Source organism: Rhamphochromis longiceps, linkage group LG11, assembly GCF_057381845.1.
Source record: "Rhamphochromis longiceps isolate RC_006_pf linkage group LG11, R_longiceps_female_GT1.1, whole genome shotgun sequence".
In the NCBI taxonomy this organism is placed as follows: Eukaryota; Metazoa; Chordata; class Actinopteri; order Cichliformes; family Cichlidae; genus Rhamphochromis; species Rhamphochromis longiceps.
The window spans coordinates 25,529,053-25,556,644 of NC_140567.1; the positions used below are offsets into that span (position 1 = coordinate 25,529,053).

The 27,592-nt window shown below is 40.5% G+C and overlaps 3 protein-coding genes across 4 annotated transcripts; 2 read left to right on the forward strand and 1 right to left on the reverse strand.

Moving 5' to 3' along the window:
* Positions 1 to 109: 109 nt before the first annotated feature.
* On the reverse strand, positions 110 to 10,040 carry p3h3 (prolyl 3-hydroxylase 3). Its single transcript, XM_085423291.1, has 16 exons — positions 9,702 to 10,040; positions 8,203 to 8,387; positions 7,816 to 7,974; positions 6,246 to 6,438; positions 6,032 to 6,163; positions 5,785 to 5,927; positions 5,484 to 5,573; positions 5,339 to 5,391; positions 5,171 to 5,250; positions 4,170 to 4,297; positions 4,001 to 4,096; positions 3,779 to 3,929; positions 3,520 to 3,637; positions 1,500 to 1,575; positions 1,271 to 1,411; positions 110 to 484 (listed from the first exon to the last, which is right to left on the reverse strand). The coding sequence occupies exons 1-16, from the start codon at positions 9,994 to 9,996 to the stop codon at positions 317 to 319; spliced, it is 2,208 nt and encodes a 735-aa protein (XP_085279417.1). The 5' UTR covers positions 9,997 to 10,040; the 3' UTR covers positions 110 to 316.
* A 530-nt stretch (positions 10,041 to 10,570) lies between these two features.
* usp5 (ubiquitin specific peptidase 5 (isopeptidase T)) lies at positions 10,571 to 24,348 on the forward strand. 2 transcript variants are annotated; one of them, XM_085423290.1, is made up of 20 exons: positions 10,571 to 10,838; positions 11,398 to 11,526; positions 11,630 to 11,693; positions 11,796 to 11,923; positions 13,127 to 13,272; positions 14,359 to 14,543; positions 14,654 to 14,748; positions 17,045 to 17,238; positions 17,459 to 17,530; positions 18,309 to 18,396; positions 18,557 to 18,682; positions 18,963 to 19,116; positions 19,260 to 19,422; positions 19,515 to 19,603; positions 20,877 to 21,005; positions 21,380 to 21,523; positions 21,615 to 21,757; positions 22,429 to 22,579; positions 22,714 to 22,798; positions 23,523 to 24,348. In XM_085423290.1, the coding sequence occupies exons 1-20, from the start codon at positions 10,731 to 10,733 to the stop codon at positions 23,614 to 23,616; spliced, it is 2,487 nt and encodes an 828-aa protein (XP_085279416.1). In that variant the 5' UTR covers positions 10,571 to 10,730; the 3' UTR covers positions 23,617 to 24,348. The 2 variants fall into 2 exon arrangements, with proteins under 2 accessions (XP_085279416.1, XP_085279415.1); XM_085423289.1 differs by having other exon boundaries at positions 10,572 to 10,838; positions 11,627 to 11,693.
* Positions 24,349 to 24,463: 115 nt separating this feature from the next.
* On the forward strand, positions 24,464 to 27,333 carry LOC146659310 (uncharacterized). The gene is made up of 6 exons (XM_085423297.1): positions 24,464 to 24,637; positions 25,184 to 25,212; positions 25,606 to 25,764; positions 25,853 to 25,990; positions 26,891 to 27,133; positions 27,215 to 27,333. The coding sequence occupies exons 2-6, from the start codon at positions 25,185 to 25,187 to the stop codon at positions 27,313 to 27,315; spliced, it is 669 nt and encodes a 222-aa protein (XP_085279423.1). The 5' UTR covers positions 24,464 to 24,637; position 25,184; the 3' UTR covers positions 27,316 to 27,333.
* The last annotated feature ends 259 nt before the right edge of the window (positions 27,334 to 27,592 follow it).

Here is a 27,592-nt window from a genome sequence, read left to right on the forward strand (position 1 = left end):
GTAATCACCTAATAGATTACACAGACCTGTTTTCACATCATCTAATGCGCTCTCTGTTCAGCACTTGCATGCATTTGGCATACAATACCCACGATACACCTGTACAGAGTCACATTTACGACTTTTTTTATTCTCTTTGGTTTTTAGGGCAGTGATTGACATTAGAGGGACGACAGGACATTATTTCTCTCATATACCCTCATCATATACAGTATAAATACAGTATATACACAGATGCAAACTGTACACCACCAGGCAGCAACATGAAGAGGGTGAACGTGTGGGTAAATGATGGAGTGTGGGCTCATTCTGGCCCTCACAGCTCATCCTTGCCCCCCGTCACCCTGCCTCTCTCTCGCTTCTTCTCCTTTGTCACTTGGCTCCGAGCGTTACGGCTAGAGGTGGCACCTCCCTCCTTCTCCTCGTCCGTTTTCACCACACTGTGTCCATCTGCAGCCCACACGGCCTCTGCCTCCTCTCGCTCCTGAGGGAGAGATCCAAAATGCAGCTCAAATATTGACTTCCTGCAGTCACAGTGACATAAAACTAAAGTTTGGGAGGAACATTCATCTTTGTTGGAATAATTTCAACTTCTCTTCTTGCACTTTCAGGACAATTTTTCTGTAAAAGAGATTCTCCTCTGTTAGAGTGAGCTTCATTTGCTCAACACGAGCCCACAGGGCAAACAATGACCAATGCGGGATAAACTAAGTTAATGAAACTTTGCTTGCATAAACAAAACTTTAATGAAAATGTAGCCAAGCAGATAATGTAAGGCTGGAGCTGAAAATCCCCTGTTCATCTAAGCAAAGTGTGTTTCTACATGTAAATTTAGATTTTCTTTTATCTACGTGATGCTAAAAGTTATGTAAACTGAGTCGTTTCGATAGTCTCTTTGGCTCGACAGCAGCTCTTCAGCGCAGCTCCTTACATCTCTGTTATTATCACTGATGAGGATGCACTCCCTCGCTGCAGAAAATCACAGCTTATTAAAAGAACTAAACATGTTTTGGTTTATAAATTGTCAGGGGCATGAAAAATGATTGCATTTATGATAAACCTAAAAGACAATGTCATGGCATCACCACAGACCAGGCACAGTAAATAGGAAAACATGCAAACAGCCACAAGATTTGCATTGTGCCCCAGCTGCTCATGTTATCCAACACCGGTATCATGACATCATCAACCACACGCCTGCAGGTGACCGGCCAGACCTGAGGAGGAGGAGAAGGAGGTCATGGCAGCTCTGTGCTGTCATAAAGCTCACCCTGTCCCTGTAGAGCTTCTCCTTTGTGAACCAGAGGGCCAGGGCGCACCGCCGGCCTCTGGTCACCGCGGTAACACCGTGAGGATTTACCGGACCCGAGGAGAAGCCCACCAGTCGACCACAGCTGGGTTTCACTCGAGCCTGAAGGCACAGAAGACAAGTTTACCAGCTCCAACAAATATATTAATTAAAGACTTAAAATAGTAATAAAAAGATTAGAATGACTTACCGTTACGGTCTTGGCATCTCTGTTAGTGAAGAACAACTCTCCGCCATCAAAGTTGTCATTCAGGTAGAGGATGGCGCTGTGAGACAGAGAGATGTTTGTCATTCAGTTGTAAAAGTAACCTGCTGTGTAAGAATTAGGCTGAAATCTGAGCATAAATGCACACACAGTCATTTGATTATTATAGTTTGTTATAACACTGTTATGTAGTCCTGCTAATTCCACTTTACATTTTAATCCCATTTATTTATTTTTAAATTTCACACCTATGTGGACCGTTTTAATTTCTCACTAAAACTTCTCATTTCTTCATCCATTTATTGGCCACTTAATATTTCTTCATTGTTTACTATACGATGAAGAAACAGGCAGGTGAAGATGTTGCGTCTAGGTGAGATTCTGTGCCATGGAGAAATGTCAGTTTAATCAATCATGCAAAAATAATATAACATTTAGATAAGAAAATTGTCCAAAAAAATAAAATAAATTCATTACCCCTGAAATAAAAAGAAATGTAACTTTACTTTGCAGCACTGCAGATTTCCTGCCACAAGGAAGGTCAAATCCAGGGTTAAAGTTTTAAAATGTGAAATAGAAACAATTAATCTGTAACAGGCTGGTTCTTCTGAAGGTTTCTTCCTGTTAAAAGGGAGTTTTTCCTTCCTACTGTCACCAAGTGCTTGCTCCTAGGGGGTCATCTTGTTGGGGTTTCTCTGTTTTGTTGTAGGATCTTTAACTTTCAATATAAAGCATCTTGAGGTGACGGTTGTTGTGATTTGCCACTGACTAAAATTCAATTCAATAATGTCACAAAATGTTAAAACTGACAGTTACATTTCATAACAGGAGCACTCAGACAGCCCACCTCCATCCACCTCATAACCATCTCATAAAATCTGAAAATGATATCTTGAAAACTGTGGACACTAAAGTGCTAACAAACAAACAGACAGACAAACAGAACTTGCAACAATTACATATTTCCTTCCTTTGGTCAAAGCAGAAACATTGAAACACTACCACCTACAACCATTTGGGCCTTTTTTTTGCCAAAAATTCAGCTCAAAATGTAACTAAGCCATTTCAGTCTCCAATTATTAACGTTTTTTTCCTTAGACTGACCTGTTGGCATATAATAAAAACTAAAAACACCAACTTTAAGTGTCACGTTCAGTTTTCAGTTGCATTTATTTATGGAGTAATTGTGTTGTAGAGCAGTGTTTTCTCTGCTCTCCCTCCACCTCCATCGGTTCACGTAGCTCTAAGGTGTCATTATTTCCCCATAACAACAGAACAAAACTATTTATCAGTGACGACAGGTGCTCTGGTTGTTTTGATATTTGCCACAATTGTTCCCCTGAAACACTGTTTAAGACTTGCAGTGCAAACTAATGCTTTTTAGGTAATTCCCTATAAAATCAGCAACATCTAAGAAATGTTCCCACCTGTCCTCTTCAGACACAGCAAGATATTTTTCTGTAATCAGTTTTTGAGCACCAGTATCTCGGGATACATCATTGTTTAAACAGCAAAATTAGTTGCAGATACAAGCATGCTATGTTTTAGCTTTCCTTTGATTATTTGCTAAGGAGAGCTTCAAAAAGTTGACTTCATTTTCTAATACTAATATTGTAACACTCCCAAATGTAGCTTATGGCTGTGAAATGGAGAAACAACATCGATGTTCACATCTTCTATATAATGGTTTGAAAATGTCACATTCCTCAAGCAGCTAAAGGTGTTTCTCAGAAAACTATTCTGAGCAGACACAAGTCTCTGGATCACAGAGTTCTTTGTTCAGTTTGTGACAGCTTTGTTCTGGCAACGATGACATGTACCATTCTCTCACTGTTATAAGCTGATGATATCTAAGTGACATTTTACCAGTAAAGGCGTATTAAAACATTCTGTTCGTGGATATTTGCTGGAATAAAATGGCTTGAGAACATCTTCTAAAATTATTTATGGAGCAAGTGTGAGCCCAAATTTATTATTAATCCACGAAGAGATGTTTTTTCAGTACCTGAGGTCTCTGTGTGTGAAAGCTGGTGGTTCCTTCCAACACTGCTTGGTTTCCGGCTCGAGGAGACAGTTGTCAACGTGGACGGGGTGAGAGAGGTCCAGCCTGCCCTTCTGATCCTCTGATTTAAAAAGAAAAAACAGAACAAGAACAAAATAACACATTTAACTTTAAGTAATGAAGTAAGAATAGAGTGGATGATTTGGGTACACATTAGAGAACCTGTTCCAATTATCCTAGTATTGAGTACTGTTGGTTTTACCTGTGACAGCAGTGCGACAGACCAGGTGTGTGAAAGTGATGAAAAGTCCTGAGGGGCTCCTGAAGTAGGAGTGCAGCACGGTTCGCACTCTCTCACCCAGCTCATGTAACAGCTTGGCATCTGATTGGTTCACCAGGCCTTCCTGAGCCAACTGAGGAAGAAACAGCAGTGAGGGTCACGAGATGCTCGTAGACCTGCTTCAGTTACATCATTTCCACCCACCTTCACCGCCCTGAGGACAGTCAGACCTTCAAACGTCTCATGAGGAGTGTGTGGAGACCGCCGTCCTCGATAACCATCTCCAAGAGATCCTGCCACCTATGAGAGACCATGTAAATGTGTAAGTTAGGGGTTTTCACATGCATGCGTTAAAAAAACTGATTGAACTTACTGATGCTAACTGCAGTATTCTGTCACACTCCTTCTCCGTCATGACTCCATCCAGGACGACTCGATTGGTGCCATTCAGCATCTCGTCATCCATTGTGATAGTCACGCCCACCCGAGGCACCGGACCTCCTGCAGAGAGGACAAATAAGAAAGTATAAGACAGTAAGTGGGTCACCAGAAGATGGTGATACGACTGTGTTTTTGGTGATATGAAGTCGCAGAAGCTGCCAAATGGAAAATCTTTGCTTCTATAACAACAGCGTGTAATGGGGCGACCAGATCCCAACAAACTGAATGTATTCTTTTTGATTTTACTTTTATTTCAGGCACTGGTCTGTTTGGTCTTCAGGTTTCAGTAGATCCATAGAAACTGTGTCACTTCACGCCTCGTTTTCCTCTGTGTGAAACTGATAAATTATTCAAGCAAATAAGACAAAACTCTGTTTCTCGGTATAAACTGCCGCTTCAATTTCTTTGTAATAGTTTCCACAATATTGAACAAAACCCACAAAGCTTGTGACTTTTTGGTGACTTTCCCTGATGGCCATAGCAGCAGACAGGTTAATCTCCACTTGACTATAAGTGACTCCTTCCCTGTTTTATATTTTAGAAAAGTCTAAGCAGTGTAATATAAAGAGTAGAATGTCTTCTAGTGTGTCATCTTTAACAGAGATGCCAGGAAACAGTGACACACTACATTTAAATGATCCTCTATTTTCACATACATAAGATGTGTGAGCTGTTATAATCTGTTTATCCTTACTCACAACCCTACAAAGCCTGTAGGTACGTGTGGATGTTATTCATTATTTCACTTGTTAATGGATAGATGGATGTTAATGGTTACATGCCAGATAAACAGGCATGTCTGTCATGGATACACTCGTGTTTCCTTGTTTTAAGCTAGCTGAAGTGTAATTAAGGTGACGAGGAGCTCCTCCCATGATGCCCTAGGTAGAAAAGGCTGAAGACACATAGCATAGGGAAAATACAGTCTCTCACCTGCAAAAAACCCACTGTCATCCACTTCCTCTTGCTGCTCGCCCACTTTCATTTTCTCATTTATTTTCTCTTTTTCAGCTCTAACAGTAAAACACAAAAGATACAGATGGAGTTTTCTGTTTCATTAGTTTCCACTAGTGACAGATTCACCTTTGATTTCTTTTTTACCTCCAGATCTCCCTCAATGATTCAGGTACAACTTCTTCTGGAGTCCAAAGATCCTGCACAGAGGGTGATGAAGAATCTCAGCAAAGAAATGCTTTATAGCTGGCTCTCTTGTCACTGCACTGCACATTTTGGCATCAGTACTTACTGGATCTGTGAAAGTGAAGTCGAGGTTCTCCATACCAAAATACAACAGCTTCTTCTCCTGCAAGGAGTGGTTGATGTATCTGACAATCTCCTGTGTGACAAAAAACACACAAATCTGTGCTTAAACATGACTTTAAAGATGAATTTGAAACTTAATGCTTGAAATAACTGAACAAGAGAAGAGAAAAAATGTATTTCTCATTTAAATTACTTGGATTACTTTATTGGATTTATGACTTTTTACGTTTTTACACCACTGTGGTCATTTCAATATAATGAACCTTGAGTGGTTTGAATGGTACCTGAGCAGGCTGTGTGCTCTGTGACTCTGTGTCTCCCCCTAGTGTCTCATGGTAGAGCTGCAGGTTGTCTAAGGAGTCCTTGTCAGAGGGGTAAAACAGCAGGAGAGAGCGAAGCATCTGCAACGCCCCGCTTATGTCACCACCTGCCGGGAATCGAGGATGCAAAGTAATGCAAAGTAGTGCATCAGTCTTAAGATGAATAATAAAATCACGTGTGTGACCTTCACATTGACCTAAAAAATCAGACCTTTAAACTGTGCGATGTGCAGATGCTCAAGCTGTGTTGGCAGGAAGTCCTCCTGAGCAGAAATCCTTCCAGGTCGTGTGGCCACTTGAGTCACGCATGACTGTCGGCATGAGAGCAGGGAGAGGGACAGGGCTGGACAGAAAACAAAAACTGGTGACATTTGGCTCTTTCTGGTCTCTTTCTGTCTGGCTCAAAACTTCTGCCTGCTTCTTACCTGCTGCCTTTTCAAACACGCCGTCAACGCTGTCAACTCCCCTGTCCTCAGGCAGCCGTTGGGAAGCGACTTCACACTGCACCCTGCACTCCTCTGTCTGCCGCAGGGTTTCATTCACACAAGCTTTCCATTTCTCTGCTGCTTGCTTCCATTCAGAGTTAGCCTCGAGCTGCAGTGCAGCATCATACAGGACCTGAAGTCAGTGACACAGAGACAGAGATTAACACAGAGAAATAACACAGTCACCATTTGCTTGCTAATTAAAAAAAACAAAACCTAATGAGTTGTGTATTGTTTTGTATCATAGTGTTTAAGAAATATAACACTTTTAAATATAACTATTTTAAAATTGCTGTGCAAAAGTATTCTCAGTGCTCCTCTAAGTAATCCTTACAGCAGCATTAACAAACATTTACCTGAGGAGAAAAAGATTAACCGTTTATAAAACACACACTTATCAATAACGATGAGATGCTATTGAATTATAGGTGGTTTACACACTGATTATTACAATCCTTATTGTTAAGTGTTACCCAAAGCTAAAGGCTAGCGTTTGATGATGAAGTACATTTTTACTTTTGAGATATGTGCATGTCATTACAGGCAGCATTTATGCCTAATCGTGATATAACACGTGTGGCTGGATAGTGAAAATGAGAGGCAGAGGCAGACACCTCACATCTGGATTGCACGGCTAGAAAACAGACAAGTGAAGGTGAGAGTGAGACAGAGAAATTCAGTCCCTCAGGCCACGTCTGACTCTCCACAGTGACGTCTCTAAAACCATTCTGTTTGAACGCACTTCATTAGCAGTTGAGTTGTGAACTTACATCAGAGTGAGGACTATTAGAGGACTAGCTATGGCTTAGTTAGGATCAATCAGTTAAAGAAAAGTCTGATATGTTTGTTCAAAGCCTTTAAACCTGTCTGCATATCGGCTATCATTAACTACGTAGTTAGCAAGGGCAAAAACTCTTCCACTGCTTAACTAGTGAATCAAAGCTTTTATGCTTTTTAGAAACTAAAACTGAGAACTATTGGTTCATTCCAGAGGACTTAAAGTGCTTCAAAAAGATAAGTAGTTTGGTCTTTCGTGCTATCTGCTTATAGTTGGACAATAGCAACACTAGCAGCTGTGAAAGAAGGTGGAAGGTAAGGCAATATGTTTGACTAGTGCTGACAAATACTGTTAACCTAACCATTAAGCCTCTTTAGATAAGTGTTCTTTATCTTCGCCTACAGATTTTATGACAATGAAGCAGCTTTTTAGAATTTCTGTTAAATTAAGATAATTTTTTAAGGTAATCACAACATTTTTGCTTTAAATTGCAACATTTAGAGTGGATGTAAGACAGCCTTCAGTTTTTTTAAATGTCTTTTTAAGACATAGAAATGTCATGTGTCTCTCCTCTGTGCTTATGAAGGTATGAGGGCTCCAAAATGCTGAAGAATCAGCTGATTCTGAATGGGTCAGACAGTACATTTATTCAGATTTGACTGATTTTTCTAAGCAGTGCAACCCAGTTTCTTCCCACTTACACTGTATGCCCCATTACTCTTCCCTCCTCACCCAGTGTTTCTCATTGTGACTCTCTCTGTCCTGAAAATCTTCCTCGGTCACGCCTTCCATCCGTCTGTACTTCTCGATGTTGTTTCTCATCTCCAGGTGAGAGGGGTTGGCCACGAAGTAGGTGTGAGCTGCCGATGCCGCCCTCTGCAACTTTTCCAGCTGATGTGGAGGAAAATGAGAGACTGAATGAAGTTTGTTACAGACCAATAAGGGTGTTGCTGTGATTATTTATGCAGCTGTGAGCTGAACTATAATTATGGCTGCAGACAATACTGACAGGTGCTTTCCTCTAAATGACAATTTGGAGCACAGTACTGGTAGAAGTAATGACAATTTAGGAGCTTTATTATGCAGCAGCTCCTTACGGCTGTGTAAAGAATGGCTTACCTTGTAGTAGGTGACTTGCAGAAAGTTATAAGGGTTGCGAGTGCCAAACTCGTATTCTATATCAGCAGAAACAGGAAGCTGTCCAACATGTGTGACAGAGCGTCCAATGCAGAACCTCAAACACTCAGCTTTTTGCTGCACCCAGTCCAGGGCCCAGAGGTCCCACATAGTCCCGTGTTCAGAGTCTAACAACACACACACCATTGAAAAAATGATAAGGTCCCAGCCTGTGGCATATATTTTATAAATTTTGAGTTCTAGAACTGCAATCAATCCACAACAAAACACAAAAAAGCTTATCTCACACATTCTTTGAGCTCTTGAGGTCACATTGTTCTTTAGCTACGCATTTAGACACCGAGAAGTGAGAGTGAAGCTGCCAGTAACTTCATAAAATCTAGTTTCCAACTAGTAATTAACACAGACTCAAAGCTATCTGTCTGGCTACATGATAGGTCCAATCTTTTTCTTCTTTTAGCCGTTCCCTTTAGGGCTGACCACAATGAATCCCCTGCCTCCATCTCACTCTTTCCCTATTATCCACCATCTGCATGGCCTCCTTCACCACAATGAACCTCTGCTGTGGCCTTCCTCTTTTTTTCTTACCTTGCAATATATATAGCCACTATGTCGCCTGTGCGTATGTCCAAACCATCTCAACCATGCCTCTCTAACTCGTCTCCACCCACTCCACCCTGCCTGCATTCCCTTCTTCACCTCTCCCTTGTGTACTGTTTGTCGCTTTGGATACCCCAGATATTTAAACTCATCTACCTTTACTACCTCTACTCCTCTTCTCTTCAGAGCATAGGTACACATCACTATTTCGTCTGCATGAATCCATGAATGCTCTACTTTACATATTCACTGAGTAGGTCAGTCATTTCTGGCCTTTCCTTAAAGTTGGCAGGTTTGAAAACATTCAGCAGGTTGTATGGAAGAAGGTACTAGTGACTGCTCCCTTATTTCTCACAGCAGATGCCCCTCCTGACATAGCCCTTCAGGTTCATCCCTGAGGGTGTGTTTGTGATCTAGCAAGTGTAATTATGTCAGTTGTGAGAAGCTAAAAGAATAATTGAATTTCACAAAATCTGTTCTAATATGTTGCATGATGCACTGATGACATTAATACCAGGGTATAAAATAAAAAGACTGGCTGACAGCTGATTCAGACACCGACACTTAGTCTGTGTTTTTTTGTTCCATTGAAGCAAATTAGCTTTAACTCTACACAGTTTTGAAACATCCAAGTCGCCCAAAACTGTGTCACAGATTATCTTTATTGGCCAATTTTTTTGCTGATATGCCAATATTAGTCAGCAGGGACAAAACTGGTCTACACCAGTGTTATATAGCTAATTTATTAATGCAGTTTAATGTAATTAACATGTTACTGACTGTTAATGAGCTTCTACAGCACCATTCAGGCGCATTGTTCAGACAGATCATCATATTACCAGTAATTGATCTGATATAATTTATATTACCGCCCAGCTTACCCAGTTTCTTCAGAGCCTCTGTCCCTGCTGCCATACAGTCGTCATAACACTGCCTGCGGACCCCGAACAGTGATTCCCTGGTCACGATGGATTTCTCCAGCAGCTCTGCAGCTTTGCCCCACTCCCCACTAAAATATGCGCGGACCCCGCTGTAATACAGAAAATCATACGGCTGCAGAAGTGACATAACATTGGGGCTGCCTCCTGCCCAAGCCGTTGAGGTAAAACTAAACAGTGCGAGAATAACACAATTAAACGCCACGTATACAGCCAAACGTCCCGATTGAAGCGCCATGGTCCGACAGGCAATCCCAGCAGAGGAGGCGAAGGTGGGAGCAGAGGAGGGACTCCAAGGGGAGAGCTACCCACAAAGTTTCCTCCCTGTTAAGAAAGTGGGGGCTTTTTTTGAATTTTGATGTACTTTTTAATGAATTTAATACATGTAATACAACACTGCGCGTTTATTAACGACTCCCGTTGGGTTTGCTTGAGTTTGTCAAATTGGATTTGCGGTATTGATGAGTTTTGACTTGATTGAACTTGTTATGTCTGAAGCTACAGTATTTGTACCTCACCCGAGAGGAACCCGAAGTACGCAACCGACGTTACCGTAAATACAGATGTAAAACAACTTTGGTAGTTTGAAGTGAAACTAATAGTTGTTGGTTGTATTTTGAAGAAAGTAATCATTTCTTATAATTAATAAAGCACTAACGCACATTCACATTTTCATAAGGCGACTCGGCAGTGGAAATACCAAGTATAAAATAGTCGTTTTTGCATTACAAAAATGAGAACGCGTACCTATATCCTGTGGATTACGGTAATGAGCAGCAGCCACTCTGTGTGCGGGACTTCTTTACGGCCTTCCCTCAACACAAGGCAGCGTCTCATGATTCATTCAGGCAAACACAGGCAGCACAACACGGGCCAGACAACAGACGCGCTTCCGAGCCAGGGTATCAAGAGGCTGGGTGTCCAAACTCAGAGCAGGTGTCCCACTGCAAGGTGGAACTAGCGAGCTTCGTCATGGCGGACGTTGGTGAGCTTTTGATGTCGGTTTTGTCCACAATTCGGGTCCCGAAACCCGGGGACCGCGTCCACAAAGACGAATGCGCCTTGTCATTTTCCTCACCGGTGAGCCATTTTTCCTTTTGTAAATCAAAACTTCAGCCGATGGACAGTGTTGCTGTGTTGTATTCCCTTCCTCTTTCGTGATTCACACTAACGTAACGTTTTGCCAGTGCTGTCTCACTTTAATGCTCTGTTTTTCTACGTTTTCCCCATTTCAACTAACTAGCAGGTTAGCCTCAAGCTAAGCTAATAATGCAATGTAATGGAAACTTAGCGGCTATAGCTTGTTAGCTAGCTGTGTGGGTTTAATAACTGAGTAAGCTGTCAAACTAAGTCAGTCACAACTGTTACAGGACCATTGATTATGTAAATTTAACTTTGCTCAGTGTGTCACACTTAACAGACACTATTTTTCTGTGGACTTTAAAATAAACGAGCATTGCTTAACAGCAAAGGCTAGCAAATTGACAGGAGTGCTAGTTACTTTCACTGTAGCAACTGATGCTGTGACATGCTTAACTTATAGATCGCATCCAACTTTAATTTGCAAGTCTACTACAAGTGGTGCGAGATAAACAGAGAGGACAGTAAGCATTAAACACTGTCTGTGCTTCCTTTACAGGAGAGTGAAGGAGGCCTGTATGTGTGCATGAATAGTTTCCTGGGTTTGGGGAGTCAGTATGTTGACAGGCATCATGCTCGTACTGGTCAGAAGGCTTATTTGCACATCACCCGGACTCGTAAGGCCAAGGTGGGACACTTTATGGTTAAAATACGGTGATCTAAATTACATTTGTCTCTATCAGCACCATCCTTTTACATGTCCACTCACCTACTCTCAATGCCAACAGAAGGAAGATGATGGTAACTCTGGCTCTGGACACCCACCTAAGAAAAAGCCCACCAGACTGGCTATAGGTGAGTGCATAAGCATGCATGTATTTAAAGAAAAAAGGCTAACTGTATGGGTTTTTTTTCCTAGAGACATGCTTCCACCCTTGTTGTTTTTGTTCTTTTCAGGTATTGAAGGAGGGTTTGATGTAGAGCAGGAGCAATATGAGGAGGACGTAAAAGTGGTGATTTTGCCAGACAGGCAGGAGGTGACATCCGAGGACCTGGCCACCATGCCTGATGTCGTAAGAGAGCGGGTGAGAGGTCTTGTTTGTTTTCTAGTCTGTTCAGGTTTTCCCCAGGTTGTCTGTATGTCAGTAAACGGTAAGATAAGATGTGCTTTATTAATTTCAAATGTTGGAAATCTCCTTACTATATGCTCAGTTATCAAACAAGATACCTGATGCAAAATAATTATAATGCCACATCCTGTTTCACAGTGTGGCATGAAATAGGAAACCCATCCCTTTTCTTTGTTATTTATGTTCACATGTATTTTTTCCTCATCAAATTATAGTTAAAATGAAAGGAAATCCACTGATTTGTTTTTGAAAGTTGAATAAATCCATAATCTTTTAAAAGTCTTGCTATAATTTTGTTAAATAATACTGCACCAAGATTTTGACCAAAATAATCATTATGATTTTTACCATAATCACACAGCCTTACATTATCTTAGCAAACAAGTGAACCTTTTCAACAGTCCTTTAATACTAGAACTTGGGTGACATGCATATAGGTGTAGATTATGATTTATGGTTGATAAACGAGGCATTTTCTCTTGTTTCCCAATTGAGTTGGATGTGAGCACTCAACTGTGACACAGTCAGATTTAATGATAAGCAGTTTTTGAACACGTCAGCCCCTTAGTGCAAAGTGTGAGATCTCTGGATGCTCCTATGTGTAAATAGTGCAAATAATTGTCCAGAGAATTCACAGTGACAGTGGGCATGATGTGTCCTGCCCTCCACATGCTCTGCCTAGGCAGCTGTCTCGCCTAAACCTCACAAGAGTATTTCCAGTAGTGAGAACACGACCAGAGTGGATTATCTCAAGTTGCCTGCCTCACTTCAGACAATGTCCAGACCTGACTGCCAACATTTTCCAGAGTTCATGCTTTTTCTATTGTCAGTTATCAAGTATTTGAAGTTTTATCAAATCACTTAGATTGTAGGTGGTAAGATGTGTATTCTTTGAGTAATGTTTGGTTTATTGTTTTGAGCTGTATTTGTTACCATGGTGGAATAATTTCTGGTGTTGTTTCATGATACTTGCCTGTTTGTTTGTGTGCAGAGGATGCATAGTGCTGCTATATCATCTCTTTATCATCATCTAACCTTTTGCCTCCTTCCAGTCTGTTTGGGAATTTTCTTTTTCTTTAAAGAAAAATTTCTGTGCTTAAGAGCAAGTGGACTTCAAATGAGATTTTCTTGAAATTTGTCCCCCTGCTGTCCACCTAGGTGTCCCTGTCTATGGCGGGTATCATGGCAGCTGACTCGGTGTCTCATACCTTACAAGTTCAGCAGTGGGATGGAGAGGTGAGACAGGAGTCGAAGCATGCCGCTGACCTTAAACAGCTAGACAATGGAGTCAAAATCCCTCCCAGGTGAGGCCAAAGTTCTATTATTTAATAAACTTGCCGTGCAGCAGCTCACATATTCTCTTCAAATTTGATAAAAGATGTGCTGGCTGTTAGGGCTGGGCGATATGGCCTAAAATCCATATTGTGGTATAATTTGAATCCTGTGCGGTAATTATATATTGCGATATTCTTTTCATCTGTATATATTGATATGTCCAAATGACTGAACAGTATAGAATGTCATTTTAAGAACATTTATTGTGCAAAAGTTTTTTTTGTTTTCTTATTAATTACAAAAATTTTCAAATAATTTTTAAGATATAACCGATCCTTTTCCAAACAATGTAACACAAAAATCTTAAATGACAAATAAAAATGAAGGTAAATGTGAAAAAATCTTTGAATAAAAAAATACAAGTAAAATATCAGTAAAACACTAAATTCTAAAATTATAGTTGTTTAAGATAAAGTGCAAATGTGCCTTTGGAAAAGATCAGTCTGTTGGTGTGTAGGGCCGTCTTTTGTCTTTCCACTTGACTGACTGGGCGTTTGTGGAGAGCGCAGTTTTTGGCTTTCCTCATATTCCAAAATGTTCTTCGCTGTTACTGTACCCGGCATAATTTGCAGATGATATTTTTCTGCTTAACATCCGGCTGCTTAAACCCAAACACGGTCCATATGACCGATGTCACACCAGTCCCCTTTATGATCACCTCCTCCTCCTCCTCCCCACCTTTAAGCTCCATGCTTGCAGCCGCTGCGATGCTTTTGACCAAAACAGGCGCAGCTTGATGACATTATCAACATGCGCTATCGCAGTAGAGCGGTATAGTCAAAATTGCTACCGTTGGCCAAATTCATAGCATTTTTACCGCCCTCCCCTACTGGCTGTCTATATGTACAAATCTTATGGAGTTGCCACAGGTGTATCTATTTTAGTCGAGATACTGCCTTTCTACATTTAGAATCCACTGATTCAATATTGATCCTGTTCCCGTTTCAGTAATACATCGTAAAAGAGACAATGTTGTCATTTAAGCTCTATAAAGGCCTGTTATCTTTATATCAGAAAGTGTGTTTATTGGAGGCTTTCTCTTCTGTCTGTCGTAGTGGCTGGCGGTGTGAGGTGTGTGACCTCCAGGAGAACATTTGGATGAACCTGACGGATGGCAAAGTTCTGTGTGGCCGCAGGTACTTTGATGGCTCAGGAGGCAACAACCATGCTCTGCTCCACTACCAGGAGACCGGTTACCCACTTGCTGTCAAACTCGGTACCATCACTCCTGATGGCGCTGGTAAGCGAAAAAACAATTTGATAGTAATTGGTTTCTGTTAATTAAATTTTTTTTTACAGAGCTTATGCATGTGTCTGAAGCTCTGTCCCTGTGCTGTTTTGTTTTTCCAGATGTGTATTCCTATGATGAGGACGACATGGTGCTCGATTCCAAGTTACCAGAGCACCTGGCTCACTTTGGTATTGACATGATGACCATGGAGAAAGTAAGTTTTATTTTTCTGCTGATTTTATTTTGGATTTGTTCACTTATCGACCAATGCAAGTTGAGAGCTGTCATATTTCTTCCTGGTTTTTAATGTTATGCATTAGATCAAGGTCGTGTAGATAGAAGTATTGATCAGTCTGCTGCTTTATGATTGGAGTGTTGTAAATTTAGACAGGGATATGGGAATTTTTTTTTTTTTTCCCCTTTCTGTTTGCAGACATCCAAATAATGGTGGTGTCTACTTTTGTCTGTTAGATAGCCATTGATTGTATGGTGTTGCAAAAATTAAGGTCTAAAAAAGTCGCACTGCTACTGAGCTGAAGATACTTAAAAAAGATACTTCTCTTATTGAATATCTCACCCCCTTCTCATCTGGTTTTCATTTATTACTGCTTTTGTTTTTCGTTAACTACATATTATGTTGTTCTTAATATAATAGTGCTTTAATATAATTATTACTGCTTATCATATCGATCTGCTTCCTTTTTTTCTGCAACACCTGTTTCCTCTTTGAATCCCTGCTGTCTTTTATTTCTTGGCCACCTGCTTCCCCTCTTATGCAGAGTGCAGTCTACACAGCTGTCTTGTCTAAGATGTCTGTACCTCTCACTGTGTACTCTAATGTTATTTCTTTTCTTGCTGATGTTTTTCTGTACACACCTAATGATGCTGCACAGCCGAGGAGGTGAAAGAATTGTGGGATAGTAAAGCAGAAGACAGAATACAGCAGTTAGTTGTATATTATAGTGTCTTGTCTGCCTGCCTGGTGTCATTAATGAGTCATACTGCCTAATCTCGTTTATCAGTTTTCTTAATATAAAAACTTTTCTTTAAGCTTTTATATTAAGCTTCTTGCAAAGCATTTTGCTTTCTTACGCAGCATATCTTCCCTTTACTTGTAAGATAAGATACTTTGTTTATCTTAAGTTGAGAAGTTATGGCAGCACAAATATTAAAGATATAACATGCTTAAAGTGGAATAAGATAAACTGGCTCAATGAGGCAAAAAATAAACATGCAAACAATCAAAATTAAATTTTGGGGAGCATCAATGAATAAATATCTAAATAAAAGCTTGGATTACACAATTTGTTTCTTATGAGGAAATCATCTTAGGTTAAAGTTCTGCATCATAAACCAAACAATATTGAACTGTGTCATTGTTCTGTTGCAATACCCAATTTCAGCCAGACTTGGCTTGTTGGTCAGATTGCCTCATATCTGGCTAGAATACTTCGGTAACAGAGAAGGTCATGGTTGACTTGATGATTGTGAGGGGCCCGGGTTGTATGGCTGCTAAACAAATACAAGTCATCAACCCTTTACTGAGCTTGACAGTTGGAACGAGATGTTTGTGCTGTTTGGTTTTCTCAGTATGTGGTGCTGTGTATTACAGTCAAGCATGTCCTCTTTGGTCTGATCTATCCAAAGGAAATTGTTTCAGAATTCTTGTGACTAGTTCAGATGCAACTTTGCAAACCTAAGCCACGATGCTGTTTTTTAAGCGAGATTTTTTTTTCTCCTGGAAACCTTTAAAAACAAGCCATAGATTTTCTAATCATGAAATTAATGAAATTTAATGTTTAACACACTGAGGCCTGTACAATCTGAGATGCAGCATTTGAGTTTTTGGGGCCTCTGAGCATTATGTGGCCTGACCTTCAGGTGACTGCCTACAAATTGTAAAATCTTCTGATTTTATAGAGCTGGTCAATGAGAATCTGTTACTGTTACCGATCTGTTACTGATAATCAGTTAATCGATTAAACCCTCTTAATTACTATGGAAGCAGTAAGGGTATGCTTAGTTTTTAATTGGACTGCATAGAGTCTTGTATTTAAAATTTTTAATTTGAGTGAAAATTAGCAACAGCTCTAAACTCTGTGTAGCACATCAGTTTCTTGCTTCGCATTAGAACTAACTTAAATTGCATTGTCCCTTTTAAATAAATAATGAAATGAAATTCATAGTCATTTGGATGGCCTCTGTGTTAACTGATGGAGCAGTCAGTGTAGTGATTCAAACTGAATTCATACAGCAACAGCAGGTGCTGCTGGCCTTGGCAAGTAATATGAATGTATTCTTCAGCTAACAGTTCAGTATTTAGGCCACAGAAGCGTTTCTCCACATGGTGTAAACCGATGTTTCATTCACAAACAGTGCAGTCCCTACACTTTTCTAAACCACTCAGATTAACTGAGCTCTGCCTGAAAAGTCCGGAAGCCAGATACAGTCCAGTCCAGGTAGTGTGATTGCAGCCACCATACTTACTGCATTGACTTTTCTGCTTTCAGACTGAGAGGACAATGACAGAGCTGGAGATTGCTGTGAATCAGCGTGTGGGAGAGTGGGAGGTGATCCAGGAGTCGGGGACCACCCTGCGCCCCCTGTTTGGCCCCGGCCTGACTGGCATGAAGAACCTGGGAAACAGCTGCTACCTCAATTCTGTCATGCAAGTGCTCTTCACCATCCCAGACTTCCAGAGCAAGTCAGTAACCTCCTTTTTTTTTTTTTTTTTTTTTTTCTTTCTTTGAAACAGTCACCATCCAGCTGTGTCCAGCATGTTATTTCTTATAGCAAACTGAAATAAAAATATTGCTTTTTAGTCAATATTCACCTAAAAGGTGAAAATTTGTCTGATACTTTGCATTAACATTTAAGATGAATCCAAAGAATTTCCTTCAAGCTTTTCTGTCCGTGCCTCGCAGGTACGTGTCTAATATCGACAAGATAATTGATGAAGCACCGAGCGACCCAACCCAGGACTTCAAAACCCAAGTGTGAGTTTCCTCATTTTAAACTACAAGCTTTTGTGTAATTATTAAATGTCCTCATTTGTACTGCAGGAGAGGGAAAGCGACTCTTTTTAAAATGTTAGACATGTTTTCGTGCTACCTTAGTTTTCATGCACATGTATTTACATACACACATATGGCTTTCTGATATTGGTGTCACACACAGTAGAATCAAATAAGCCATCTGCATAAATATACACAGGCACATTTACAGTGTGCCAGCTGTCAGCCACGAACCCAATTATTGTGTGCTTTTCTGGCAGCTGCATTTTCAAGTGTGATAATTGTCTTTTAATGTGTAAATACTGCCTTTCTCTTTTGAAAGGCGCTATTTTTAGACAGACTTACATCGACACCTGTTTGCTGTTATTTCGATAGCACAGCAGAAAATCAACTAAAGAGCCTCGCTTCAGAAAAAAAAGAAAAATCCATTATTGTGAAAACAGAAGGTCGACACAGCTCATGTAACTTGACTCTTTATCAACAGTTTGATATAATAAGATTAAGTCTACTTGCTACCTAATTTTCTTGTTTTCATTAAACTCATATCTACTTTATTGTAAACAATCTCTGCTTTTCAGTAGCTGCGCAGCGACCTTTCAACACAGATAATAATATCAGCTCCATGATTAGATTTTCCAGATTGTTATTTGAAATAAAAATGTAAAAAATACATCTTGGTCTATATTTAAATCCACCTTCTGCATGAGGCTCTGGCATCCCGTTGGATGTGCATCTTGTCAGCTTTGTTTGTTTATTACAGAGCCAAGCTTGGTTATGGTCTGCTGTCAGGAGACTATTCCAAACCAGTACCAGACCCAGGAGAGGAAAATGGTGCAGCTGAACCCAGGGTAAGCAGAAGGAATCAGTCATACTGGATCCAAAAAACTAGGTTTAAAAAAATATCCGTCCCTTATGCTGGGATTATCGCTCAGAAGTGAGTGAGACTATAGTACAACCAATGATGACTCCCACAACTGAGAAATCCTTCTTCTCCGGCTTTGCTTTCAGGGAGACCAAATCGGAATAGCACCGCAAATGTTCAAAGCACTTGTCGGGCGGGGCCACCCGGAGTTCTCCACCAATCGACAACAGGATGCTCAGGAGTTTTTATTGCACTTCATAAACATGGTGGAGGTAAAGTATCACTCTCATTGTATTTTCTTATTTGTTTGTTTGTTTTTTGGCCTTTTTCAACATTATTGGATAGACACAATGAAGAGAGGACAGGAAAGTGGGGGCAAAGAGAAGGGGGAAGACATGTGGCGAGGGGCCGCAGGTCGAACTCGAATACAGGCCGGCCGCCCTCAGCCGTGTGGCATGTGGTCGCCCGCTCAAAGCACTGAGCTAAAGTCTTTTACTTATACATTTTTTCCTTATTATTTTGTTTTAAATGTCCATTTTCTTCATCCTACAGAGAAACTGCCGCTCTGGGTCCAACCCGTCTGAAGCCTTCAGGTTTCTGGTGGAGGAGCGGATTGTGTGTCAGCAGACACAGAAGGCCAAATACACACAGCGGGTGGATTACATCGTCCAGCTGCCCGTGCCCATGGACCAGGCTACCAACACAGGTGAGCAGCGGATGAGGACATTCTCTGCAACGTTAACATTTAGTTCTTTCCAGGTATTTAGACTTGAGCATTTCATTAAAGAGAAACCCGTTGTTGTTGTTATTATTATTATTATTATTATTATTTTATTTTTTAAATAACAGAAGAGCTTCAGGAGGCTGAGCGCCGCCGTGAGGAGGGGGACTCGTCAGCTCCGACAGTGCGTGCACAAATCCCCTTCACAGCGTGCATGGCGGCTCTCAGCGAACCAGAGATCCTCACGGACTTCTGGAGCTCGGCTGTTCAAGCAAAAACTACTGCTACCAAGTATGAAGAGAGACGCCCTCATAATGGAAGTAGTGAACTGGAACAGATTTTAAAAGATCTTTAGTAATGACAGCCTTTCTCTCATTTATCAGAACGACCCGCTTTGCCTCTTTCCCCGACCACCTGGTTATCCAGATTAAGAAATTCACTTTTGGTCTTGACTGGGTGCCTAAAAAACTGGGTGAGCAAAGATATGGTTACATTTTTGTTTTGAAAACATGTTTTTTTTTTTTTTTTTTTTTTTTTTTTTCTTCTTTATAAATTTCTGTGTACAAAAATGCACGCCAGAGGGGTTTACTATGAATCAAGTTTGTTGTATCCAGGCTGTCTTTGAGTTAATTGGCTTAACAAAGCATAAAACTCAAGTAAGGGATTAGGGGTATGAACGCTTTGTGAAAGTAGGTGTTTGAAAAGTATTTTACCTTTTTATTTTTTATTTTTTTTAGCCGAACTGAGTGTCACCTGCTTCAGTCAGACCTTATTAGAAAAAGAGGTGATGGAGATCCTACAAAAATAGGCTGTTTATTTAAAAAAAACAAAAAAAACATTAAATGTAATAAGCCTACGCTGGTGCTGCAAAATAAAATAAGAGAGCAATGCTACATTGTTGAGATTTCAAAGGCCGTCCATACATCTGTTCATCCCTCCTATGTGAAGTCATGTTATGGTAGTGGCAGGCTAACCAGGGTATTCCAGATGTCCTTCTTCCCAGCAACACTTTCCAGTTCTTCTTTAGTGATCTGGAAGTGTTCGTAGGCCATATGATATATACTGCTTCCAGTTAGCTCTTGGTCTACTACGGGGTCTCCTCCCAGCTCGACGTGAAACTAACTCAGCTGGTTCCTTTAAACACGAAGGAGATCCTTCTGGATGTCTGAGCTCCTAACCCTGCAGACAAAACTCATCATTTGATCTTTACACAAAACCCATAACTCATAACAGTAGTACGAGACAGTGCCTACATTACTACTGACCCCTCATCACTTGTGAATGGGAACACTGTCGCCACTCTGAGGATGAGGGAGTGCAGTGTTTTTTTTGTTTTGTTTTTTTTGTTTTGTTTTGTTTTGTTTTTTTGTTTTTGTTTTGTTTTTTGTTTTGTTTTGGTTTTTTTGTTTTTTGTGGGGGAGTGGTTGTCTGTTTGTTATTGTTTTCAAATACTTGCTGCTTCCATGCTTCTGTGTAAAACAATATTTAAAAATTGTAGATGTGTAACATTTAAAATTTTGCAAAAAAATGCTTAAATTATTTTGATTACTGAAACTGAGATTTCTCACTAGGGAACAACCACCACAACATTGCAAACTGCAATAAAATCAAAATATATTGTTTAAAAAAAAAAAAAAAACAACCCACACATTATTAGCCATTGACAGGAAGTTGACATTTTGAAATGTACTTGATGATGAGTGACTTCAGGTGGTTTGTAATGGTGTGACTTTTCTCTGATGCAGACGTGAGCATCGATGTTCCTGATACTCTGGACCTGAGCGGGCTACGTGCAACTGGCCAGCAGCCAGGGGAGGAGCTTCTGCCAGAGGTGGCCCCGCCCCCACTCATGACACCAGATGTGGAGGTTAAAGGTATCCTGGGTTCCCATGGCAACGAGGAGGACGACTCGCTCTACTCCCCACTGCTGTGTCAGTCTGTCATTTCTGCTCTTTCCCTCCTCCCTCTCACTCATTCGCCCACCTTTGTTTCCTTCTGTTCTTTTTTTTTTTTCTGCCTTTTCTGTTCTCACGCGTCCTTCAGTTGCCTTTTTAAAAAACATTTTTTTGGTTCAAAACAAGGTTTTGGTTCGGTTTCTTTCTGAGCATCAGTTTAAGTTTACATTAATATAAGTTACAACATTTCATTTTCGAAATTTTTTTTTTTTTTTTTTTTCCTTTTGTAAATCTTGTGCTGTTGTACCAAAAACGACATCCAAGTAATTCAGCTGTTTTCAACTCTCTCTTAGCTCCAGTCCTCGATGACTCCACTGTGTCCCAGTTATGTGAAATGGGATTCCCACTAGAGGCCTGCAGGAAAGCGGTGTATTACACGGGGAACACTGGAATTGATGCTGCCATGAACTGGACCATGAGCCACATGGATGATCCAGGTGTGTAGACCAACAGTGATTTGCCAAAAATCAAACCATCTCACCATGACTGTTGCTTTTCACATCTTCTTTTACTTCTGATTGGCTGCAGACTTTTCTGCCCCCTTGGTGTTGCCTGGCTGCAGCTCTGGACCTGGAACCACACCCACAGAGAGCCTGTCTGAGGAGCACCTGGCGACCATCGTCTCTATGGGCTTCAGCCGAGACCAGGCAACCAAAGCACTTCGAGCAACGGTCAGATTTTTTTTTCTCTCTTAAAGGGCTTGAGCCTTAAAAGAGGGGATTTTCTTAATAACATCTGAGGCACACAGTTTCTGCTGTCTCCTTTTTAATCAATGAGAAGAAAGTTAGATTACAGAGAGAGGGAGGATGAACTCAGGGCTGCAACAAGTGCAGTAGTAAGTAACATCTGTAGTATATAAAAACACCAGACCAAAGCTGCCTACATGCAGCATGAAAGCTGTAGCTTGACATTACATGATCTATCTGTCTTGGGGTGGGACATAGGGTATTGTTTGAAGTTCACTGACACACCTTGATTGTGAGCACTTGGTTGGATCGATCTTCCTCCCTCTTCAGGGACTCCTGAAAGATTCTTGTAAATGGTGACGTAGTTCTGACATTACCTCATATAGCTTAGCCTACCTAAAGGTGTTTGGCACACATTTGAGCTTCGGGAGATGGTTGATGACTCGGAGTGCAGCCAAACACAGCAGCTACTTCTCCCCAGAGCAAATACTAACAGCGTGTTAAGAAATCTTTCTGTGCTGCTCCTGTCCTCTAATGGTCTTTCATCAGCTGTCTTTGCTCTCTAACAGTTAGACTCTTGGAAGTATTTGTGATCAACAGAGACTCAGCTTTAAGCTTAGAAAGTATTTGACTCTTGACTGGTGTTTGTCACACAGAGTAACGTCCTGGACCGGGCAGTAGACTGGATCTTCTCTCACCTGGATGACCTGGAGTCCATGGATGTGTCTGAAGGAGGGCGCTCAGCTGCAGAGAGCGAGGGTGGCAGGGATCCTCCACCTGGACCCCGCGTCAGAGACGGACCAGGAAGTAAGTCCATAGGAGGAGACGGAAAGAGGAGAAATAATCTTTATAATCAGATTGTCTGCTCACGTTAGTTTAGACTATGTTAATAAAGTGCTTTAATGTGTTACAGTCAATCTATTTTTCTCTTGTTTGTCCAGAATATGAGTTGTTTGCATTCATCAGTCACATGGGGACGAGCACCATGTGTGGCCATTACGTTGCCCACATCAAGAAGGACCAGCAGTAAGTATTTTAGACACATTGAGGTTCGAGACGGTGGTTCCTAACATTTCTCATGAGTCTCTTTCTGCTGCGTATTCAGAACTTTTGCTCAAACACGATCAGTTCCAGTTCCTTAAAATGTAATTTCATACTTTTTCAGATTAGCTCAGCCAGTCTTTCATGTTCTTATTGGCTTTTACAAGACTTCTTGTTGTTTAAGGAATATTTCACAGTTTTGGTTGGAAATTTAAAATCACCTGTCATAACAATAAAAATACCGCAACAAAATAACTGTGATTTACTGCATTCATGTCCCCACTTGCACAAAGAAATTCCTGAAGAACTTTTTATTAAATGTGCTTCCTGGTCCCTGAATTTAATTTATTTTCTAGTGCAGGCTAAACATCTGTAAAGAATTGCATTGAAATGATAAAGTAGCTTCAGCAGGGGGCACCATACTCCACATCTACTCTGACAAAACTCATTTCATGGCTGCTGATGTGCACGGTCTGATGTGTTAATCTGTCAAAGAAGTGAAGGTTTGAAGGATTTATATCCATCTGTCACCAACATAACTAAAGGAAAAATGTTTGTTTCATGTCTGAATAATGAAAATGGATCAATTTCTACTGACTACCTGCTTTAATGTGTTATTATGACATCTGTACCTGAGTTGTTCATTTGGAGGCAGCAGGTGCTGTTAAACAGGCCTTTGTAAACTGCATTTTCTCTTTGTGTCTCACAGATGGGTGATCTTCAATGATCAGAAGGTGTGCGCTTCAGAGAAGCCTCCCAAAGACCTGGGATATCTCTACTTCTACCGCAGGGTGGCTGAATGAAGCAGAGCAGCGTTACACTTTAGGTGAACGAGAAGATACGTGAACGCTAACAAACACCCATGACAAAATTCATAGTTGCACTCCACCAAGCTCTTGCAAAAGTCCTGGCACGCTTCACAACTGACAAAAGTGTAAATAAGTCTCTCAGTTTGCGTATTACACACTCAATTAATTGGTGCAGATGTACAGATGAGATGTTGGGCTGATATTTTTCTTGAAATCCTCTGATTACAAACCACAGGTCTGTTCAGAGAGCAGGTTTGGTTTGTTTCCTGGGCCTTGATGATCGGTCAGCCATCTGTTCAAGTTTAACTCGCAAATGATTTCAGAAAACCTGCTTCAGGGAACAAGTCCCAAACATTAGCGACTTTGAGTCCCTTCACTTGTTTTGTTAACCCCGACTATTGATTTCCACTGCCATCAGTAGTCACTGCCGCCTCCGGTCCCCTCTTCTTTCATTGGATGATTGCAGCTTGGTGTCATCACTCCTCTACCTGTTAGTGAGGACAAAAGAGTTAAACACCCACAATAAGAGAAAATGTCAGTGAATAAAAAAAGAATAAAAACAAATGTGTGTTACAAAAAGGAAAAGCACCAAATCAGCTTGTTTTCCTTCAGTTTGGTGAGGGTGATATCTGGGTGATTCTTGTTTTATTTTGTTTTTATTTTTGAACAGAAATGCTTTGTTACTTCTGCTGTGACAAATAAATAATTGTCTTTCTGTCAAATAAAGTGTGGTCTGTCCTTTTGCATTATGCAGCTTCTCTTTTTTATTTTCACATCCTGATTACAGACAAAAGTATGATGAACTGCCGTTTTCTGGTGACAAATGTGCAGTTTAAGCATTTATAACTTGGGTTTAGAGTGACTTAAACTGCACCCACCACTACCAAAGAATGGGTTTCTCTTCAGATGCTCTCAAACCTCTTTAGTATTTTTGTCTTTGTGCTCATGTTGTTGAAGTGAAGCACAGAGAGGATTCATTAACTGCTAAAAGACACAGAACGTGCTCAGAATTAAGGTAAGTGCTCAACCTTTTATTTAATTAACCCCAATTAAATCTCATTTTCAACCCTGGTGCATATAGATGGTTTAATATTTGAGGGTAAAAGACTTAAGTTGTAAATCTATGTTTTTGTCAGTTATGGGGAGTAAACACAAAATATCTTCAAATGATCCAAACTAGTTTCATGTATAGCTCTAGATGAGTTTTGGCATTCTTTGATGTAAATGCGATTTTATTTTATGAGAATTTGACTCTCACTTTACTCAATTTTAACCTTCTTTTTAAAAGCTGCTCCTTTCTGCTGAACATACGAAGTTGAAGCAGTTTTATAGGAAACAGTTTAAATATTGTTTCAGACAAACTAAAAGCCACAAAGAGGTTTTTTTTGTTTTTTTGTTTACAAGATTAATATTTTTAATAAGTGACCCACAGGATGGAAGTAGATCAGAGCGTGTGGTGGTTTCTTGGTAGAAACTCTGTGGCCATGTATGAAGTGACATGTTCATGTTTAATTTGTTTCATAGTTTAATCTCAACGGTAAAACATTTTTTAAACCCTCAGAATGAAGATGCCGGTGTGGTTTGTGTTTGGTGAGTAAAGATACTTCTGGAAAAATACTGTGAAGGCCTGAACAGACTGAAAGTGACATCTCAGCAGTGAGAAGGGCATGAAGGAAAAGTGAAGCTACAGAATAATGACTCACAATGGGAAAGAAGAGGGCAGTGGTCACTTCGGTGGCCATCACCTTTTAAATTGTTCCCGTTTTGGAAGTTGCCTTGTTGCCTTTCTGGTGTTTCTCATGTCGTTTTGATTTGGACCAAAGCTGGTGAAATGGCTTCAAAATGATTTTTGCTTTCAAACGGGACAGATTAAAGTTTAACTGACTTCGTTATACTGGGATTGTCAAGTGTTCCCTTAATATTTTGAGCATTTTTGATGTAACTAAGCAGAGTGTTTGTTGACTCCATTTGTCTTCTTTTCAGTGCTGGGTGCACTCTCTGCTGCAGGTGAAGTTTTTGTTGCAAAAGTCGGGGGGAAAGTCACATTGAAGTGTGGGGTCAGCAGCTACAGACGCTCTCTGCGGTGGCATCATGGAAATGACCTTCTTCATAGTGTTGATCAGAGAGGCTTCCCTCGCAAAGGTACTTTAGTATCTCGGAATACTTAACAGTAAACATCAGTATGTGATGATTACATTATATTAGAACATATTTTTATTTTCTGTGTTAGGCAGTGCTGAACTTGTGCAGAGGTCAGTCGTGAGACTGACGAATCTGGAAATCTCCAGTGTGAGAGAAACAGATGCTGGAGAGTTCACATGTTTGGCAGATTGGACACGTCATGAACATACACTTTCTGTGTTCTCAGGTAAACAGTTGTGCGATTTACTCTTGTAGGTCAGTTATAATGGAAAATAATATACATCAATTTAAAATCTACTTTTTACAAGTGTGTATACACACACACACACACACACACACACACACACACACACACACACACACACACACACACACACACACACACACACACACACAGGAACATTCTAGCAATTTTACCATGATTTTTAGGGGACAATTCAAAGTAGCAGAGAGCAAAATCCAGATTACAGTACTGAAAGTTCAAGTCTTGAAACCCTGTTATAGTGTTTCCTCACTTGGCTCATGCGAGCCCAGCCCAATTTTTACTCTTTAAGTGTGCGCGTGTGTGTGTGTGTGTGTGTGTGTGTGTGTGTGTGTGTGTGTGTGTGTGGGGGGGGGGGGGAAATATGTGTGTATTCACATCATTTATGTTAATGAGAGTGTGGGGAGTGAGTTGGAGAGTGGGGTGGGCTGCTTTTAACTATGTAAAGCACTTTTGTGCTACATTTTTTTTTGTATGAAAAGTGCTTTATAAATAAAGATTGATTGATAGAGTCCTACATTTCCCATAATCCAACATCCATCACAAACACATAATTTCCTGTTAAATGTTTGTACTCCATACGAACATCATCACCTCTGTTCAGGGACTCGAGGTGGGCAGGGATGGGGATGGCAGATGTTTAAATTAACTTAGTTTAAAAAGCTTGTACAATCTGGCCTACAGTGTTATACAGTGCAGAAATAAAGGTTACCATTTTTCCACTTAGTTGTAGTAAACTATCATCTTTTTCTGATGTTATGAAGGTTTTTCATGTGTATAATGAATTTGGATCAAGTCCCTTGTTCATCATGGCCTCCTCTCTCTCTTTATGCTTCTCACTGTGTCCTCACCTCCTGCTGACAGTGTCGGTCTCTGTCACTCCCTCTGCTGATCTCCTGCTGGGCAGCGAGGCAACGCTCCAGTGTGACGTGAAAGGTGTCATTGAAGGTTGTGAAGTGAAGTGGAGGAGCCCAAAGGTAGATTCACCCGAGTGGTCACCAACAGCTCAACTCAAACCTGTAACAAGCTCACATAATGGGACCTGGCAGTGTATCATCACCTGTGGCAGCAATCAGCTTAGTGAGCATCTGACCATCACAGTCCAAGGTAATACACAGATACTGGAAATGAAGACTCCTGTATTCCATTGTGATCAAAAGAAAAACAAACGTGTGTTTTCCTTTCCAGAGCCGCCTCCTACAACATCAACAACAACAGCTTCACTGTGCAGCCCAAAGACCACCTTTGCCATTGTGTGCTCAGTTTTGCTTTCTTACTTCCTGCTGTGATTAATAAATAATTGTTTTTATGTCAAACTGTGTTCTTATGTGTTCATTATGAATTTCCTAAGTTTTTTTCTTATTCTACGTAACTATATTAAAAGAGGCAAAATCTACTCAAAATTAAGGGCACAACCTACATTTTAATAGAGGTAATATTTAATTTAATGTGACTGTCCTGAAAACACTTTATTTCTGTTCTAAAACAGTCCAAATTACTGGCCGAGCCACCAGTTTCAGAACAGACTGAATATTTAACGTCTTTCATGAATTGATCCATGTAAGG

Coding starts and splice junctions, on each gene's coding strand:
- p3h3 (XM_085423291.1), bottom strand. CDS start 9,996: ATGGCGCTTCAATCGGGACGTTTGGCTGTATACGTGGCGTTTAATTGT. Junction 8,388..9,701: donor AGAGGCTCTGAAGAAACTGG/GTAAGCTGGGCG, acceptor GTGTGTTGTTAG/ACTCTGAACACGGGACTATG. Junction 6,439..7,815: donor GTCACAATGAGAAACACTGG/GTGAGGAGGGAA, acceptor CACTGACTTCAG/GTCCTGTATGATGCTGCACT.
- usp5 (XM_085423289.1), top strand. CDS start 10,731: ATGGCGGACGTTGGTGAGCTTTTGATGTCGGTTTTGTCCACAATTCGG. Junction 21,524..21,614: donor GAGCCACATGGATGATCCAG/GTGTGTAGACCA, acceptor GATTGGCTGCAG/ACTTTTCTGCCCCCTTGGTG. Junction 21,758..22,428: donor CCAAAGCACTTCGAGCAACG/GTCAGATTTTTT, acceptor TTTGTCACACAG/AGTAACGTCCTGGACCGGGC.
- LOC146659310 (XM_085423297.1), top strand. CDS start 25,185: ATGAAGATGCCGGTGTGGTTTGTGTTTG. Junction 25,765..25,852: donor GAGAGGCTTCCCTCGCAAAG/GTACTTTAGTAT, acceptor TTTCTGTGTTAG/GCAGTGCTGAACTTGTGCAG. Junction 25,991..26,890: donor TACACTTTCTGTGTTCTCAG/GTAAACAGTTGT, acceptor TCCTGCTGACAG/TGTCGGTCTCTGTCACTCCC.